The sequence below is a fragment of the Alosa pseudoharengus genome, unplaced genomic scaffold (assembly GCF_046254945.1).
Source record: "Alosa pseudoharengus isolate Yale_2024_CS ecotype anadromous, Long Island Sound unplaced genomic scaffold, YU_APseudo_1.1 YU_APseudo_1.1_scf_24, whole genome shotgun sequence".
NCBI lineage: Eukaryota > Metazoa > Chordata > Actinopteri > Clupeiformes > Clupeidae > Alosa > Alosa pseudoharengus.
In genome coordinates, this window is record NW_027468689.1 from 24,173,307 (window position 1) to 24,186,602 (window position 13,296).

Here is a 13,296-nt window from a genome sequence, read left to right on the forward strand (position 1 = left end):
CCTCCTTCAGTCCCTGTCTCCATCTTTCTCTCTTCCCCTGCACTCCTCTGCTCTGAAACGGACAGCCAGCTTGACTGGCTAATGACACCCCTCATCTCTCTCCCTCTCTCTCTCTTCTCTTCCCTCATCTCTCTCTCCTCTCCCCCTTTTCTCTCTTCCTCCCTCCCTCTGCCTCCCCCTCCTCTCCCTGCTGTGTCGATGCCCCTCCCCTCCCGCGATGTGAGTGGCTGGCCAAGCCGCTGACATCACTCAGGTCCAGCTGTTGATTTGGCGGTAGCCGTGCAGGCAGCGCCTGAGAGGCTGCCTGACTGACGATGGGTTCAGGCAGGTAAGGAGACGGAGAGGCTCGGACTGGAGCTCCAGTCAGCGCAGTCCGGTCTAGCCCAACCTAACCCAGCCCAACCTAGCCCAGCCCAGCCAGAGCGGAGCCACTCGGAGGGGAGGCTGCCTGACTGACTGACTCTCTCTGCTTTCTGCCTGCCTGCTATCAGCCATCTGCCGTTCTGTGCCGTGCTGTGATAGCAACTCTGCCGCGGCCCGATCACTCCTCTTTCTCTCTGAACGAGAGAACACGCTTGCTCTCCTCCTCATCCCCCACCTCCTCTCTCTCCCCTCTTCTCTCCTTTCTCTGACTGTCACCACCTGCTCTTCCCCTCCCCTCCACCCACCCCCCCCCCCTCCCCCCAACTCCTCCATCTCTACCTCTGCCTCACCCACCCCTCAGCCAATGCTGCCTCGGGTACTATGGAAACTAAACCTCTAGCCAATGGACAGGATGAATCCCACCGTGAGCCAGGTGCGTCTCACCTTCTCTAAGGTGCGTCCAATGTGGGGGGTGTTGGTTTTTAAAATGTATTTCTTTAAAGAGGAAGGCATGGATGACCCATTTGGTTGTTTTTGTTTTTTTGTTGGTTTTCATTAATGTGTATTTTTATTTGACGTGTTTTCAGGTGAAGAAATTCGAAGCAGTCATGCAGTGCCGTTGTTGTCTATTTTTGTTGCCACGTTGTTAGAAAGCTGCTCTGCTGCGGGGGGTTTGATCGAAGTTTTAATTTTATTGTTGCCGTCACTACGGGTGGTGTGCCGAGTCGTGTTAGTCGGGAGGGAGTGGGGGTGCATTTTTGAAATTTCAGATTTGCATTTCTTTGCACATTTCTCCTCTCTCTGGCTCTGTCTCCTCTCTGCTAGTTCCGCAGCAGTGGGCTCCTTCTGGAGTGTCTCAGGAGAAGAGTAGCTCGGGGCAAGCACAGAGCCTGTAATCTGGTGCACACATTGTGATGCGTCAAAACAGTCAAAAAAACACGCTCGGGTCTAGGGGAGGAAAACTTGTTTTGTTTTTGTGTGCGAATGTTTAACGGGTGCTTTTGAAAATGGCCAGTGTTCGTAGAGCTTCTGGTTCTTTGTGTGTGTGTGTGTGTGTGTGTGTGTCTGTCTGTCTGTCCGCCTGTTCTGATAGATCGATCTAGTGTGTCTTAGTCATTAAGCCACAGTAAGACTAATTAAGGAGAGCACAGATAATCGTCGCGGCAATCGATATTTTGTCTGCCTCCCGGGGCTACGCAGGTGCAGTTATCACTGCCGCTCCCCAAACTTCTCTCTCTCTCTCTCTCTCTCACTCTCTCTCATGTTCTCTCTATCTCACTCTCTTACTCTCACTCTCTCTCACTCTCTCATTCACACACCTCTCCCGCTCCTCTCCGCTCTGTAAACCACCCCAGGGCAACATTAGCAAATATAATTTTTAATGCGCTGCGCTGCGCTACACAACGCTCTGCGGTGTAGTGTGTGTGTGTGTGTGTGAGTGAGAGAGCCGTGAGTGCCGTGGGGTAATCGGGGTAATTGGGGTAATATGTTTCTTGATGAGCCCCTCAGTCAGCCGACGAGGGAGGCAGGAAACTTCACAGGCAGCCACTGCTGCTGCTGCCGCAACAGCGGACTCCAAACTTCTTCATTAGAAAAACACCCGCCTGTCGTTTGCCAGCGTTTGCATAATTTTGGAACTAATCACTTTTACATGCATGAGGGTGACTTAAAGGACAAAACTCTGAAATGATTGGGCTAGTTGCAGAAATGTTTTTGCAAATCGGTGTGTATGTGTTTTAGGCATCTGAGCGCATAAATATGTGTGTGTGTGTCTTTGCACGGGAACATCTTTAATTACCTGGTGGTGCAGAATTGGTCCTAATTGCACTCTTGAAATGGCTGCCTTTTGCAGACACTGTTTATTAGCCCAGTCCAGTTCAGTCTGGGGCAAGAGGAGCAGGGGTCAGGTTTGATGAGCCTGTCTGTCTGACGGCAGAACACACTTTTAATGGGGGTAATAAAACAGAATGACCCAGGCGAAAACTGCGTCTGGCTTCTTGGCCATTTTCTGCCACCCTTTTAATGACTGTAAACCACTTTTGTCTGTCTGCAGTTTTTTTTTTTCTTACCCCTGTCGCTTCGACTTCTTTCATCGGTTTGATTAATTTCTTCTCAGTGGAATTTCGGTCTGATACCTCCTGCTTTGTTGGCACACCAGTCTAGATGCCTAGAGATTTGTGCCGCCCTTGCACTCATTTTATTTATTTGTATATATATATTTGTTTCTTTGCTGTAAATTGTGTTTACTGTCTTGGGCTTGGTCTTGGTCTGAGTCTGAGGTAGCGTTGTGTATCTGAGGTTGCTGCAGGAGTGGTCTTTAGTGTTAGTCTGAGGTAGCGTTGTGTATCTGAGGTTGCTGCAGGAGTGGTCTTTAGTGTTAGTCTGAGGTAGCGTTGTGTATCTGAGGTTGCTGCAGGAGTAGTCTTTAGTGTTTGTCTGAGGTAGCGTTGCAGTGTTTCCCATACATTGACTAATCTGTGACTGGGCGCCACGAAATAAAAATCGGCTGCCACAGATTAATATTCTATGTTTAATTTAATTTAATTTAAATTAAATTAGATATAAGATCAAATCCTTGCATTGCCATTGAGCTGCGCTTTTTACGCACGCAGCCTTGCCCCGCCCCACTCGCTCTCTCGTAGCCCGCTGCCCCTCCTCTGCATGTGCATTTAACAAAATATTCACCATTGTTGAAGGATTGTTGTTGCCACATAGAAGCATTGCATAGAAGACGTCTGGCTAAATTGCTATTAAATCTGCTTAGCATCTTGACCATGCTGCGCAAATTTGTTCAAAACTTCTGCATTGAAGTGAACTCTGCTAAGGTCTTATCACAACATAGTAGGCTACATTGAAGAGACTAAACTAATAGTCTGTAATACTGTTTGGATGTCGAATTTAGCATGCTTAGCCTACTTACAGCTGCTTGTCAATTTCGTTGAAGGGCTCATTTTATTGACTCTTGACTGAATTGCACTGCAAACACTGCGTTGTATATGTGAGGTTGCTGCAGGAGGTAATTTGGAGCCGGAGAGTAGAATACATTAGTGGTGGCACTAAAAGTCCCAGTGCGAGTTAATACCCCCACCCCCCACAGAGGCACTTTCTGCCCCCTTCCCCTGGCTCTGTGTCTCCGGTGACACCTCAGAGGCATGGGCTTCCTCCTCCTCCTGCTGAAGTGTGTGTGTGTGTGTGTGTGTACGTATGTGTAGCGATGCTGATTGCTTGACGCTTCACACAGTGTGTGACTGTATTCCTGATAGTTCATTTCCCTCCATCTCTCTCTCTTTCTCTCTTTTCTCTCTCTCTCTCTCTCTCTCTCTCTCTCTCTCTCTCGCTTTCTCTCGCTTTCTCGTTTGCTTTCTCTCTCTCTCTTTCTCTCCTCTCTCGTTCTCCCACATTCTACCTCCCACGCTCTTGTTTCCAGCCTCAGAGCAGGCTTTGGTGTGAATATAGGCTGTGAGGATGAGGGAGAGTAGATTGTGTGGGGGGTGTGTGAATCAGATGATGTTTCCTATGCCATGTCAAGCCCTGCATGCCTCCTCAGCTCTCCTATTGTAACTGTGCGTCGAACAGAGCGTGAAGGATAGCTGCAGGGTGTGTGTGTGTGTGTGTGTGTGTGTGTGTGTGTGTGTGTGTGTGTGTGTGTGTGTGTGTGTGTGTGTGTGTGTGTGTGTGTGTGTGTGTGTGTGTGTGTGTGTGTGTGTGTGTGTGTGTGTGTGTGTGTGTGTGTGTGTGTGTGTGTGTGTGTGTGTGTGTGTGTGTTATAGATGCTTGTATGTTGTGTCAACTGCGACGGTGGCACCAGACGCGTCCCGTACACTTGTGTGTGTGTGTGGTTATGAGTGCTTTAACAGGAGACAGGCTCGATCAGCCCACACACAGCCTCTCATGCCTTTGCTGTCAGGGGGGAGGAGAGAGAGGGGGAAGGGGGGGGGAGGAGAGAGAGAGGGGGGGGGGAGAGGGAGAGAGAGAGAGAGGGGGTGGGGGGGGAGAGAAAGAAAGAGAGAGGAGGGGGGGAGGGAGAGAGAGAGTGTGGCAGTGAACAAGGGATAGCGAGCAGGAGAATGAAGAGCAGGTTGAGAATAGAACCGTGTTTGAGCACACACACGCGCGCACACACACACACACACACACACACACAGTGGGTGATGATGAGGCAGAGGGAGAGAGAACAGAGAGGGTGAGAGGCAGCGAACAAGGGATAGAGAGGAAGCGAGCGAGCGAGAGGATGTAGAACAAGTTGCAAACAGAAGAGCGAGTCGGAGAGCGCTGAGGAGTGAAACAGAGTCAACTCCATGATGGAATAAGAATAAGGTGGCGGAGGGAGAGAGAAAAAGTGTAAAGGGGAAAAAAGGGATGATAGAGAGTGAAAGAGAAAAGGAAAGAGCATGATCCTCAGAAGAGGTGAAGAACAAGAGATGAGGCTGAATTTCAGAGGAAAGTGAAGTAGAGGGAGAGGTATGGGGAGAGATGGATAGAGACAGAGAGAAAAACAGAAGAATAAGAGATGAATATATGCAGAGAGAAGAACAAAAGAGAGGGATGAAGCAGAAGAGAAGTGGTAGGTGGGTTGAGAGGCACAGAGAAGGGAGGGATTAAGAGAGGGCTGGAGTGGAGGGGAGCGAGAGATAGATGGAGACTAAGAGTAGAATATAAGGCTATGGAGAGAAAGAGAGAGAGAGAGAGAGAGTGAAACGAGAAGTATGAGAACTAGACAAAGAGCGAGTGAGGGAAAGGAGGAAAGGTAGAAGGAGAGAGAGAGAGGAAAGACCGAAGGAGCGAGTGAGCAAGCGGCTGAGAGGAAGAGATGGAGGAAGTGAGTGAGCGGAGACTGTTTGGAGGAGAGGAGCGAGTGAGCAGAGACTGATGCAGACTCCCTGCTGAGGCAGCCTGCTGCAGACCACTGTACTGTAGGTCTGAGAAGACCAACCAGGCAGCCAGCCAGACCGTGTGTGTGTGTGTGTGTGTGTGTGTGTGTGTGTGTGTGTGTGTGTGTGTGTGTGTGTGTGTGTGTGTGTGTGTGTGTGTGTGTGTGTGTGTGTGTGTGTGTGTGTGTGTGTGTGTGTGTGTGTGTGTGTGTGTGTGTGTGTGTGTGTGTGTGTGTGTGTGTGTGTGTGTGAGGCAGGCGGAGAGGGGGCAAGGTCAGCTTGGGGTAGCAGGTGTGGGCGTTTTTTTTTCTTTTTTTTTTTTTCTTCTCTCTCTCTCTCTCTCTCTCTCTCTCTCCTCATCCTCTCTCCTCCTCTCCCTCTCTCCTCCTCCTCTCCTGTAGAGATGGTGTGTAGTGGTCTGTGCATTGCTGCTGTGTGCGATGCGGTAGCCCTGGCCTGTGCCGTTTCTGCTGTAATTGTCCTTGATTGGTCCATTTGTGGCGCATCTGCGATTAGCTCACTAGCGCCGGACGCACGACCTCTCACCCCATCGGAGGCTTTTACACCAACTCATTTACATACAGACGACAAGAGGGGGTGCTCAGATGAGCACTAAACACCACACAACACTCGCACGCTCAAACGCTCTCAAATTCTCTCTCTTTTTGTCTCTCACTCTCTTTCATTCTTTCCCGTTCTCTCTCACTTTCTCTCTCTTAAATTTGCGCTCCCATTCATTCTCTTTTTTTCTCTCGTCCTGCCCTGAAAACCGAAAGACAACAATTTTATCACCAAAAAAAGGTCCCACCTTTATTTATATATATATATATATATATATATATATATATATATATATATATACATATCTATCTTTCTCTTTTTTGTCATCCCCTTTTGCTTTTTTCCCCGTCCTCTGTTCTTTTCTTACTGACACACACTCGTGTTTGCCCTCTCTCTCTCTCTCTCTCTCTCTCTCTCTCTCTCTCTCTCTCTCTCTCTCTCTCTCTCCCTCTCCCTCTCTCCTCTCCTCTCCTCTCCTCTCCTCTCCTCTCCCTCCCTCTGCCCCTTTCCTGTATCTGTATGTACCTGTCAGCCAGCCAGCCCTCGACAGTTGGGCAGTATAGGATGTTTGAACCGGAGGCTTTTTTTGCCAACTGATGCCACTGGAGAAGGGTCAAGGGTGTGTGTGTGTGTGGGGAGAGGGGGGGGGGGGGGGGGTAAGAGTAGGATGTGTGGGTCTGTTTAGTGTGTGTGCGTCTGGATTGTTGACTGTTATAGTCTCCTCCAGTGCACCAGTGCTGAATCTGTCCTCAGCCACAGAGGGAGTGAAGTGGGGAGAGAGAGAGAAAGAAAGAAAGATGGAGGGAGGGACTGGAAAGGAGAGGGAGAAAGAGAGAGAGAGAGACAAAGACTGCACAGCTGAGCTCAGACAGCTACTGCTGAAGAACGGCGCTTTACTGTGTGTGTGTGTGTGTGTGTGTGTGTGTGTGTGTGTGTGTGTGTGTGTGTGTGTGTGTGTGTGTGTGTGTGTGTGTGTGTGTGTGTGTGTGTGGGAGACTGATCTGGTCTCTTACACCTGTCCCTGTCACTGACGCCACCTGTGTTAGTGACACAGAGTATGTGAGATTTTAATCTCCTGAATCCTGATCAGCCTGTCTCTCTCTCTCTCTCTCTCTCTCTCTCTCTCTCTCTCTCTCTCTCTCTCATTCATATGAGTGTGTGTACATGTAAGATGCTTGATGTCTAATTTTGAACAGACATCTAGCAGCTGTGTCTTTATGTGTAGACTGATGGCAAATCTTTACATCTATTATATTCTAAAATTCACAAATAAAACTCTATTTTTGTGTTTGTAAATCTAAGTTATTTAGAGTATGTGTATATGCGCATGTTTGTGTGTGTGGGTGTGTGTGTCTACGGTGTGTGTGTCTATGGTGTGTGTGCCCAGTGTACTTAATGTGGTGTCTCTGCCGGCCCCTGTAGTGTGATGAACCCCTGAGCTTAGAGTTGGCTCCTCGGGTGGAAAAGCACCACCACTCTTTTGTCTCTCTCTCTCTCTCTCTCCCTCTCCCTCTCCCTCTCCCTCTCTCTCTCTCTCTCTCTCTCTCCCTCTCTCTCTCTCTCTCCCTCTCTCTCTCTCCCTCTCTCTCTCTCTCTCTGACTGTTCTTCTTTTCCTTCCTCCCCCTCTTCTCTCTCTCTTCTCCCTCTCTGTGTTCTTGGTCTCTGTTAGAAAGACGGTTGGGAAAAAACACATCTTCTTTCTGTACAGCTCTCTCTGCCAGATAGCGTTTTCCATCAATACCAAGGTGTGTGCGTGTGTGCGTGTGTGTGTAGACATTCTTGCATTCTCTCTGGCGATGCCAGTGGGCTCTGAGGCGTTGGCTGCGGCTCGTTCTCCCGCTCCCCAGACTCCGGTTTTGGCTTTCGGCTCATCCAGACCCAACCCCCTCCACACACACACACACACACACACACACACACACACACACACACTCTCTCTCACACTCCTGCCTGGCTCTGCGGGCCCAGAGAGTTTGGAAGGGATTGTAGAGCGGATTAGAACTGAAGGGTGCAATCCACTTGACCTTTTTTTTTCTTCCTTCCCCAGTCATCCCAAGTTGGCATCCTTGTGTGTGTGTATGTGTGTGTGTGTGTGTGTGTGTGTGTGTGTGTGTACGTGTGTACGTGTGTAAGGCCAGGGTCCAGCTGGGCATACAGGAGCCAAATCTGTGTGTGTGTGTGTGTGTGAGTGTGCCAGATCAGTGTGAGATCCTGGGCCGGTGCCTGGAGAGAGGCCAGGGCGAAAGAGAGAAGGAGGGAGGACAGGTGAGGGAGAGATGGGGGGGGGGGAAGAGGAGAGATGGGGCGAACGAGGGGCGGGTTGAGGAGGAGAGGTAATGGAGAGTGGTGGAGTGAGTTGAAAAGAGAGGTGGAAAGGAGAGGACTGAAGGAGAAGAGGAGTGAAAGATGGAGGGAGTGGGCTAAAGGGAAGGGGGGGGAGAGAGAGCGAGAGATTCACTCTTAAAATGAATGTGTTGTCCCTATCTGAAGATAGCAATGTGTTAAAAAAACAACACAACTTGTTTTTTTAAACACAAGTTGTGTTATTTTCAACACACATTGTGTGACAAATAAAAAAGGAAACAACACAATGTGTTGTCCCTACCTGGACACAGAGATGTGTTAAAAACAACACAAGTTGTTGTGTTTTCAACACATTGGTTTTAAGAGTGTGGAGGGAGTGGGCTGAAGAGGACGGGGGGGGGGGGGGAGAGACAGAGGGAGAGGACAGAAGAGGAGGGGACAGAGAGATGGAGGGAGACGACAGAAGAGGAGGGGAGAGAGATGGACGGAGAGGGAGGGGAAAGAGAGATAGAGGGAGAGGAGAGAGGAGGGGGAAAGAGAGAGGGAGAGGAATGTAGATATAGAGAGAGGGAGGTGGTTGAGGGATTAGTAGAGATGACGATCTGGGCACGGGGCGCTGGGCGTCTGGCTGGCCTCTCTTAGCCCTTCTGTCCTCTCTAGCAGGGCTGGACAAAACAATCAATATGGTGATTCCTCATATCTCTGCCCGTGATGCCTCCTGATATCTCTGCTCACGATGTGTCAATGCATCCCATAATCTCTAGCTGTGATGCATACCGCAAGCATTCTGATTGCGATATCTATAGACCAAATATTCAGGGGGGGGGGGGGGGGGGTTGAGACTATGTTCGTCTCACCACTCTGGTTCTCCAAAGCATTATTATTATTGATGAATCAATCGGTCAGGCAGCGCAATAACTACTGGCAGTTAAAAGATGGTCCATCCAAACTCTCCTGCTGGGATGGGAGTGTTTGTACAGTTTGTCTGTTTTGTAAAATAGAAGGCTGTTTTTTGATATATCGAGGGCGAGTGTAGGGAGAATGTGTTGATATTAGATGTTGAGGGGGGGGGGCTGGCTAGGATTCTTGTCCATGCCTTGTAGTTGGAGGGCATCTTGAAAGTATATCTTGTCTCGCTTGTATTGTGTTAGATGCTGTGCCTCTCGATTGTGTGTGTGTGTGTGGAGGACGAAGAAACTCAATGTCACTCAAACTGGCTTATGTAAACAGTATATATATATATTTCTTGACGCATGCAAGATTGATGCCCCAGTACTCTGCATCTGAAGACACACACACACACACACACACACACACACACACTTCAAGGTTCCTCGCATCAGACCCACACCCCACTGCCCTTGTCCTGCTTCATCAAGCTGACCTCTGCCCCTGCTGTCTCTTTCTGTGTGTGTGTGTGTTAGGTGTCCGAGGGGAATGAGTGGCGTGTCTGTGGGCAGTGCTGGCGTGACCGGGCCCTGCAGCTGCCTCTGGTGACAGGGACATGGGACTCTCGCCCCCAGCTTGCGGTAGCCTCAGCCTCAGCCTCCTCCTCCTGCTCAGCACAGACTCCCCTCAGCAGACGTCCTCGCACCACGCCGCGCTCCCGGAGCCCCGCGCACACACACGCGCGCTCTCGCTCCCCAGCACCCCGCCGCCCAGCAGGACCCCACCCCACGACCAGCAGCAGAGACCGCAGAGGGTAAGACGAGTGCACACACCAGTGTTTCCGCTAGATTTTTTTTTTAACAGTGGCGGCAGCAGCTGCGCATCTAAACAGCGGTGTCTTCGCAGAGACATCCACTCTCCAGTTCCAGCTCATGTTTGCTGTTGTTGTTGCGAGCGAGCTAATAGGCTACGATATGGGAAATACTTTCAATACGATCAGCTTCAGAAATGAATGGGTTTTCCTTAGCCTGTGCTACACCTTTCCACCAAATTGTGCGAAAATTGTAGTTTTTACGATGTTGACAAACATGCGTAGCACATGGAAGCTCTTGATAGCGCATGCCACTAACGTCTATAAAAACAATATATTTATGGAATAAAACTAGACCGGTACCTCGGATTAGCATTGCTGTTTATTCTTAAACTGCAATTTTCAGCAGCCAGTGGAGGGCATTTAGCCTATAGGCTACTATGCTTCCGGACAATATTTTGCGTCTCCCCTAATTCTGAAGCAGTGGCCGCTAATTGAAGAGGAAACACTGAGAAGAAAGTTAATGTTTTAAATAGGCTACATCAATACAATATTTAATATGTGAAGTGAAACTGGACAGGCCATAATAACCTCACACTAGTTTTAGGCTACTTATTGTTAAATTGCAATGTGAGCGGCAGCCAGCAGGGGAGGATATGTCGGCAAGATTTTTTAAAAACAACTGCAGCTACATTGTGCGTCTGCCCTGATTCTGATACCGTGGGGGTATTAATTAAACCGTGGCGGGCCGCCATGCTGAAATTAACGTAGAGGAAACACTGCACACACGCACTAGCTCATACATACATGCGCGCAGACACACATGCACACACTCCATGACCAGCAGCAGAGACCGCAGAGGGTAAGACATGCTCGCTCATACATTCACACACTAATACATACACACACACACTCTGGAACCAGCGGCAGAGACCGCATCGTCACATAAGATGCGCGCGCGCACACACACACACACACACACACACCCTTCAGAGCGGCTTAGCAGCAAAGATTGAACTGGATAAACACACACACACCTGCCAATTAAATCTGTTGGAAATCCAATGGAGGAAAACAGTGACAGCTCTGATAATTAAGACAATTTGTCAAGGTTAGCTGCGAGTGTACGGATTTAGCACCTTGTCTCCCTGAGGTGCACAGAATCAGATGAAAAATGTATTTATTTTTTTCCAAAGATGAATCCTTCTGTTCCCACAACCGCAATCAGAGTGTGTTATTGAATCAGTGTAGATTATGCACATTCAGTGCATTGGCATTTTAATTGCTGCGCAACGAATGGAGATTAAGAATAAATAGATTTGTTTGCCGTTTTTAAATGAGGTGATAAGCAGATGCATTTAGACACACAGTGAGCCGGTGGTTGGAGAACGAGTCCCGAGACCACACGGCCGGCAAGCCTGTTTGCTTTGCATCATGTTTTTGCCTGAGTGGGTTGCTTCTGTGTGTGCTGGTATGGTATCCTTTAGAGAACATGGAAGCAGGATGACTTCATGTATTCTTCTCTCAATCTCACACACACACACACACACACACACACACACACACACACACACACACACACACACACACACACACACACACACACACACACACACACACACACACACACACACACCGCTGTCCGCTCTCTTCTGTGTTGGTAATTGACGGTGGGCCAAATCCTAATTAACGTGTCCTGTACATGATGGCACCATAATGGGCCAGATGTTCCTGTTCCAACCTCGGCCAAGATGCTCTCCCTCCATCACACACACACACACACACACGCACACCAAGCAATAGACGGAACCGACTCATTTTCAAACCTTCTAACGACCTTCTAATGGTCCATAGATTCGTTAGCATACTCAACCGCAGCTTTATAGTCGTTTTACTGATACACACACACACACCACTGGGCCTTTCAATTTGGTTTCCTATTTCATGGGCGTGCTGAGCGCAGGCTGGCTTCCCATATAGCCGGTTTAAAGGAGGACTGCAGAGCTTTTATGTCTGCATTGATTTATTATTTCAAAAGGCCTTCCTCTCTCCTTCAACATAGTTTCCCTTCTCTCTCTCTCTCTCTCTCTGTGTGTGTGTGTGTGTTTTCACTCGGGCGTGTGTGTGTGTTTGCTTGTCGTGTGTGTGTGTTTGTGTGTGTTTGCTTGTCTTGTGTGTGTGTGTTTGCTTGTCATGTGTGTGTGTGTGTGTGTGTTTGCTTGTCTTGTGTGTGCGTGTGTGTGTGCAGGTCCCGTGCCTGTGGTAGGAGCTGGGCCGTGTCCCCTCTCTGATCTCTGATGAGGATGTCTGAGACAGTCGCTGCCATGGAGAGGCCTGAGCTGATGAAGACTCCCGAGGTGATGAAGACTCCCGAGGTGATGAAGGCTCCCGAGGTTGCCGAGAGCGACGCCAGTGCCACCGACACCAGCAGCAGCAGCAGCAGCGCCACTGTTAGCGTTTGCGTCAGCGGCAATGGAACCGACCCGCTTCCAGCCCAGACTCAGCCCCCCACACAGAATCAGAACCAGAATCTGAGTCCACCCCAGCGCGCAGCCAGCAGCGAGCCCGACCAATCAGACGAGAGCTGCCATGATGACAAGACCGAGGTGCAGGTACAGGTGAGTCTGACACACGATCTCAAATAATAAAAATAAATAAATAAATCTATTACATAGTATAGTATGTACATCATATGGGTCAACAGATCTATATTATATTCAATATATAGTATAGACCCTTTCAACCTGTTCCTAGAGGGTTATCGGTTGAAACGTTCAAAACCAACGCAAATACTTTATCAAAATTAAACAGACTTTAGCATAATGCTCTACAAAATGTCGGCTTTAAAACTTTGACCACTTGTAGTTTTATGGCTTTTAATGTAGTAACTACTTTAGTAAGTAACTTTAAAGTAGTAACTACTTTATCTCCAACTCCACTTGTTACCAGCAGAAAGGGAAAAAAGAAAAGCAGATGTGGTCCGATGAGATCTCTACATTAAAGGCACACTATGCAAGATTTTCACATTTACAAAACCAATTTGATGGTAAACGAACTTGTAATAGGCGAATCGTTCACCTAGCATTACATTACATTACATAACATTACATTACATTACATTACATTTGGCTGACGCATTTTTAGCCAAAGCGACTAACAACATGGTAAACAGTTTAAGTTTTAAAGCAATTCTCAACAATTTTAGGACAATTTAAAAAACGGTAGAGTACAGTAAGAATAAGTGCATCAGTGAGTGCTGTTTTTAACAGTTACGTGTCAGTTCAAGACGGCTGGTAAGTGCTAGGATCAGCAAGACTTGTTGTAAGTGGTGCTATGAGAGGAGATGTTCTCTAAAGAGCTGGGTCTTCAGTTTTTTGAAAATGGAGAGGGATGTCCCTGCCCTTATAGGAACTGGCAGTGTGTTCCACCAACAAGGAACAACAGATGAGAAAAGTTGTTAAAAGCATAGCTATACAGCATAGACGTAGCGAGTCCCT

At 48.5% G+C, this 13,296-nt stretch overlaps 1 protein-coding gene across 3 annotated transcripts in view; it reads left to right on the forward strand.

The window, feature by feature from the left end:
• The window catches only part of r3hdm1 (R3H domain containing 1), a 56,877-nt gene that overhangs the window by 10,219 nt on the left and 33,362 nt on the right, over positions 1-13,296 (forward strand). For all 3 annotated transcript variants that reach the window (XM_076303536.1, XM_076303537.1, XM_076303538.1), the window contains exons 2-3: positions 9,525-9,802; positions 12,048-12,417. In XM_076303536.1, the coding sequence (XP_076159651.1) occupies positions 12,097-12,417 (321 nt within the window). In that variant the 5' untranslated portion in view covers positions 9,525-9,802; positions 12,048-12,096. The remainder of the gene's footprint in view (positions 1-9,524; positions 9,803-12,047; positions 12,418-13,296) is intronic.